This window comes from Cydia fagiglandana, chromosome 15 (genome assembly GCF_963556715.1).
Source record: "Cydia fagiglandana chromosome 15, ilCydFagi1.1, whole genome shotgun sequence".
NCBI classification, from domain to species: domain Eukaryota; kingdom Metazoa; phylum Arthropoda; class Insecta; order Lepidoptera; family Tortricidae; genus Cydia; species Cydia fagiglandana.
This window is the reverse complement of record NC_085946.1, coordinates 13,046,464-13,053,002: the sequence shown is the minus strand read 5'-3', so window position 1 is coordinate 13,053,002 and position 6,539 is coordinate 13,046,464. Positions and strand designations below refer to the sequence as shown.

General features: G+C 38.9%; 1 protein-coding gene across 1 annotated transcript; it reads right to left on the bottom strand.

The window, feature by feature from the left end:
• Positions 1–1,015: 1,015 nt before the first annotated feature.
• On the bottom strand, positions 1,016–3,004 carry LOC134671387 (heme transporter hrg1-A-like). The gene is made up of 3 exons (XM_063529229.1): positions 2,744–3,004; positions 1,883–2,056; positions 1,016–1,353 (listed from the first exon to the last, which is right to left on the bottom strand). Exons 1-3 carry the CDS (start codon positions 2,865–2,867, stop codon positions 1,199–1,201), a joined length of 453 nt encoding a protein of 150 aa, XP_063385299.1. The 5' UTR covers positions 2,868–3,004; the 3' UTR covers positions 1,016–1,198.
• Between the last annotated feature and the right edge of the window lie 3,535 nt (positions 3,005–6,539).

The following is a 6,539-nucleotide window of genomic DNA, read 5'->3' as shown; positions in this document are numbered from 1 at the left end:
TACGTAGAAGTGGCCTCTCTTTGCGTTGCAAGACCTAAAAGTAATGTACCTAATGTTAGTTAGCTTCTTTGAAAAAATCTGAACGCGCGAGCTGCCTACGTTGCCAATTAAATGTAAAGCAAATGTATCACGTTCAATCCAATTTAATAACAATACATTTGTTTAAGTATGTAGTAGTGTTGTAGAAACAAATTATTAGAGTCGAAACATTTTTTTATAATTTCTAACGGTGGGGTCACCAGTACAGTAATCAGACAGTCGTATCAGAACCACCTTCCCATGTGCATAATCGCGTATTTATAGATAACCTCGTAAGACCCAAGCCAATTTTTGCGCTTTTTAATTTGGAACTATCTTTTATTTCTATTATTCATCACTGAGTATACATAGATCTGCAAGCCTTCCAAGATTTTTCGAAATAATGTTAGTGTTCCTCACTGATGAGTATCAAAAATGTAGGTACATAAGTGTGGCAGTAGGTGTGTATCACGAAAACTGAACGTAAATACTCCGTGGTTTGGTGGGTAGTGGGTATACCATATTGGCATTTTAGTTTTTTTTTTATGATAATAACATGAAAAGCGGACATATTATTGGCCAATACTTTTGAAAGTAGATGTTAACTTGGTGTGACTTCACGACAAACTCCTAGACACTTGCATTATTCAATTCATTCGAAATTACCAGTTACAAACCTCTAAAAATTTGTTTCTACGATCGATATCTAGTGCTCAAATTCTGTATTTTGCATCCAAATCATAAACGAAATAATCTTATAGTCGTAAGAATCCAGTAAAAACCAGAAGCGTACACCTAATTTGCAACCATGTTACAGTCCCAAACTGTTATATTTTGAATAGCAGCAGAAATAGAACAGAACAACTTAATACTTTTTGGAAAGATCATTTACTTTATTTATTGTAGAACCCCCAGGAAAATAAATTAACCGAAATAAAGTCTTAAAATATACTTGAATAGAGTATAGTCAAAGGAATGCTGCAACTTTTTGGCTTCAATATCTTACACTATAGTTGGAACAACGTAACAATTTTTTTTACTGTTATAAATTGACTAAAAGTTATCGCTTCATAAAAAAAACATATGTCTAAAATATCTTCTCATGTTACTCTGACTATACTCATCCTAATATTCCTAAGACTATACTAAACAAAACACCTCCCTAAAAACACTCACATGCTTACGTCTCCTCAATATGAGCTTCCGAGAACAGCTGGTGATCGTTGTACGTCCGCAAGTAGGACCTGGTGAAGTAGTACAGCATACCGCCCCACTTCATCATCATGAACGACCACACCATACGGATTACTACGCTGGTGTCTATTGGCATTACGTCTGGAACAAAGTATTTCTTATCTTATCTTATCATATCTTAGACTATATCACTACAGTTCGTCTTTTTTAGCATTAGAAAGAACTTCATAGAAGGTAAGCGATCTTGACATGTCTTTTAATCGAAAAACGCTTTTTAAAAATCAATAACTATTACTTATGAAAGCAGAAGAATACAAATGATCGTATTAGATTCATAATTGTTGCATATTTGCCGTAACTTATTTTTAAAATGTGCTTTTCAATTAAAAGACACATCAAGATTGTTTACCTAATTTCTAATGCTAAAAAAAACTAACTATAAGCTAGAGTCTGTGCGGAAAGAGAAGAGTCTTGGATTGTATTGAGCCCCATACATTTCATGACTCTTTCTTTTCTGCACAGACTAGCTACAATTTAGCACAACCAATATTAAAATCTGTATTGTATTTTTACAACAATCTAACTAATAAATATTTATATGTCTATAGCAGGTAAATGTTTATGAAAATATTTGTATCAAGTTATTTGTAGAACATTTTTCTCAACTTACCAGCTCCATAATAGATCTCCAGAAAAATATAGAACAGTGTAAGGGCTGTTCCAGCGATGAGGCCAAACATGCCAAAGTCTCCGATGTATTGGAGTGCTTTGCGGGAGAAGTTGACATGGAGAGAGTCCTTCAGGTAGTGACAGTGCAGCATCAGGGTCAATCCAGCATGGATACCTGGGTAAACAAAAATATAATTACTTTGTTTATATTATTAAGTGAGAGTATTACATATGTAAAATATATCACGGACAGTAATTTACAAAATGAATAAGAAAACAAGGAAATTCTGCCAGCATCTATAGTACCATGCCTTTATTAGATTTATTTTGGTTTAATATCTGTTATAGATTTAGTGAACCATTAATTTACTGTAACATACATACATTGTATACATATAAGGCAATATCAGCAGTAACATATGTTAATATGTATTTTCTAAGTTGCTTATAAATTACAAACTGGAGTCAATGATGAAATGCATGTAATAAACATGTTTACTATTTTGTAACATTATCAATGCCATATTGCAACATATTAAGATAAATGATGCATCATATTTTGTTTCTTAAACTTTCATTGTTCATACAATGGTATTTAAATGCATTTTGCATTTAAAAAGTGCCTCAAGTTTAAGGAAATAACATAAATAACGTTAAACTGGACTGACTAGAGGCCTTTAAAGACTTGTTTCATTCTTTTACTACCAGGAAAACATACACAGACAGCTTGAATTGTTTTGTTTTTAAAATCAGCCGTTTCCTGTATTTTTTTAAACAATAACAATTTAGCTAGACTAGGAATTAGTAGAGCAAACAGCTGACTTCTAGTAAAAGTATTACCTTGGAAAGCTAAACTACTCACCGGATAATAACGCCCACATTCCAGCCTCTATGTTAGCGTAAACAATGCAGAAACATATAAATGCTGACAATCCTAAAAATACACCGATTGCACTTAGAACTATGTGAATCTTTGTTCGCAGCATTTTCGTAGTTTTGCAAGCGTTTCGACGGTATGTGTTTGTGTCTGGCGCAGTCTGCCGATAAGATTAGTTATCCAGACAAAATAAACACAAACTAATGAACTCCAAATGAACGTACGTATTTTGAGTCCGGTTAATACACGACCAAATAATGTACAGCCCAATAATAGGCGTCCACTTTTTTGGATGCGTTTTATTGGGTTGTACACTACTGCCCTGTTCAAAGAGTGGCTTCGTATTATTGGCACGGACCGAGCTTGTACACCCTGATAACGCTCAACCCAATAATACACGACCCAATAATACGAATCCATTTAGTGGACGCCGAATATTGGTCGCATATTATTGGCCCGTACCGATAATGTTCGACCCGGGATTGCTCAACCCAAGAATGTACAGCCCAATAATTGGCGTCCACTTTTCGCTCCACACCACAGACTATAAATATTTGACACATAGAGTGATATTCTAGGGATGGGGCGACGATTTTTAAGTTTACGATTCAGTAATGTTGCCATGCGCAAAAAATAAGCAGATAATGGTAAGGTTAAGTAGCTAACATATTATCGCACCGCACCGCGATCTTGGTGCGTCGCGCCCATAAGTAAGAGCGAGAAAGAGATATATTTTTCTTCAGCCCGCTCCAGACTATGCGCGTGAATCGCGGGCGAAGCCGCGAACGCGAGTGTGGAGTCGATTTCGCTGTCTGCGAACATCGACGCCACACTTGCGTTCGCGGCTTCGCGCCGCAATTCGCGCACGAGTGTGGAGGGGGCTTTCCAGACGGAAACAATTGTTCGATCCATGAAATGTATACTTGGTCAAGCAGATCTGGTCAGTAGAAAAAGGCGGCAAATTTGAAAAATTTAGGCGCGTAAGGATCTCTTCCCATAGAAAATTTGAATTTCGCGCCTTTTTTTATTGATAAGATTTGCAAAACCAGCTATAATTAGAATAGAATGACAGAGAAAGGTGCCTGCAATTTGCACGCACCGCGACCCTTCGCACCGGTAAGTGAGGGCGAGAAAAAGATATCTGTTTCTCGCTCTCATTCATGAGTGCGACGCACCAGGGTCGCGGTGCGGTGCGATAGTGTGTTAGCTACTTTAAATGAGTATAGTTTTCCTGGTTCCTAGGCCCCGTTCGCACGACAGCTTTTTCAACGCGCGTTAAAAAAAGCGTTTGAATGACACAAATGGATAACCATTTATGTATTCACACGACAACGGTGACGCTTTTATTCAGTGTTGTTGGATTTTAGACTTTAAGCTTTGGTCGTTAAGTCGAATTTAGAGTGCGACCAGATTCAAGCGCTTTTTTAACGCGCGTTGAAAACGCTGTCGTGCTAATGGGGGCTTACTGACTGTCAAATTGGTTTGACCAGAGATACATATGTTTGACGAACTATAATTAAGTCTTCGTCACACAGGCGCGTTTTACGGGTGGCGCGCGAGCGGGGCGTGAGCGTTTTATATGTAAAGTAGCTATAGGTGGTCAAGCAAATCTTGTCAGTAAAAAAACGCGTGAAATTAAAATTTTCTATGGGACGATATCCCTTCGCGCCTACATTTTTCCAATTTGCCGCCTTTTTCTACTAACAAAGAAAAGAGATATACGTTTCTCGCTCTCACTTATGGGTGCGACACTCCAAGGTCACGGTGCGGTGCGATAGTCTGTTAAGCCCCCCATTCACACTCTACCTTGTAGTTCGCCTCGTAATCCGCCTCGTTGGGTAGGATCGTGTATGGGGGTTGCGGACTACGAGCCGTCCTACAAACTCAAGTAGGATGCCATAGTACTGGTGATGGACGGCAAAACAGAGGGCCTACCGCGAACCACGTTCGACGTGTTGCCCCTCCGTCGCGCGTGTAAATTCGTACGTAAGTGTGACAGGGCAGGGGTGCTGCCTAACACGTCCAACGTGGTTCGCGGTAGGCCCTTAGTACCGTGTGTAAGCTATTTCTTGCTCCGTAGTCCTGTGAGGCGGACTACAAAGTAGGATGGTGTGTGAGCTATATCTTACACCGTAGTCCTGCGAGGCGGACGACAAGGTAGGAGTGTGAATGAGGGGCTTTAGTTACGCGGCGCGCCCCGCTCACGCGCCGCCCGGAAAACGCGCCTGTGTGACGAAGCCTTTACAGAGAATTCTTATTAATAGTTTTTAACAGAAGTAGACCGTTGGATCTGACCTAAGTTTCTGAGTTACACACTCTCTTTTTGTATTATTTAACGAAGACTTCCTTATTCCTTCGGGACTGATCGAATCGGTCGATTTGATCAGTAATGAAATTGGCGTCAATCTCCAATTTTAGATTTATGGTGATATTAGAGCCCTCTTAATTGAATAAACGGGTATGTCCTTAAACCACGTCCAAGACCACCGGTGGACAGGCAGCAGCGTCCCTCAAATTCGGTGTACTCGACTGCGATCGCCAACCCGCCTGCCAAGCGTGGCGATTATGGCATTCACCCCCCAAAAAAGGGGGAGGCCTATGTTCAGCAGTGGACGTCTTATGGCTGAGATGACGATGATGATGATGAAATTGAATAAATGCCCCAGAACGAAAATACTAACCTCACAAATTGGTATTCTTGCGTCCGCACCTCATTTTATCGGTAATATCGGTCATTATCGGTCATTATCGGTGGTTGAATTCGGTGAGCCAAATTGGTATTTGCGTCCGCACCTCCTGATTCGATCGGGCAATTGAATCAGATTGGCGAAAAATTGACTAATCTGGATATGTCTTTAATTGACAAGAGTTTAAAGGATATCATACAAATACGACGGAATTAAAATAAAAGGTAACTTGCTTATACTGTTGTGTATTGCTATTGAATATAGTTCGTTTTTTTTAGCATTAGAAAGAACACAGAAGCAAGCGTGCAGTCTTTATCGGGCTCTTTAATTGTTAATAATTATTGAATTATCTAATGTAGCATGGTCAATACATATAATTTACTTCAAATTACTACCGCTGAAAGTGCCGGATTTGGAACCAGAAGCTTACTTCTGCGAAGTTCTTTCTAATGCTAAAAAAAACGGACTATAGCTTGGATTGCTCATGATAAAATTAATCTTGATTGAATTTCTTTCAGATCAAAAATCAAGCCTCAACATCGCAATCCCTCAACTCAAAAAAAAGATTCCGATTGTTGACGCCAGAGATATAATTATTTCCAAAAAGCGTGCACAAATAACAGATGCACGTGAAATATTAGCTGAACTAGCTCACAGATTAATAATATGTGTCTACAGATTAGTATAGCCGCCCGTCATACTTTTTTTTTCTATTTATTTTTAGAGCTTGTCACTGAGGTGAACATGTCGCTCCATAAAAACCTACAAATTTATACATTCTTACAACTAACTTATTCTATATACTAAAGCCTTTCGTACAAGCTGCAATAGCATCTGACGAAGGAGCAGTCAGGACACTATTGCAGCCCCCAACATAGCATTATGGCTTACGCCCGTCATACTGGGTCATACTGAACAACTTTTTCTATCGGACCAACTCCGAAATCCCAAAAAAAATATTGGCCTTCCCATAGAAAACGTCGACATCCACTCGATCAAAATGTATGAAACGGCCAAAAAAGCTTAAGTGATTACGAAGTTGGTCCCATTATAAATGTCATAACTGAAAAATTTGAATTTGATTAGCCTAGTAG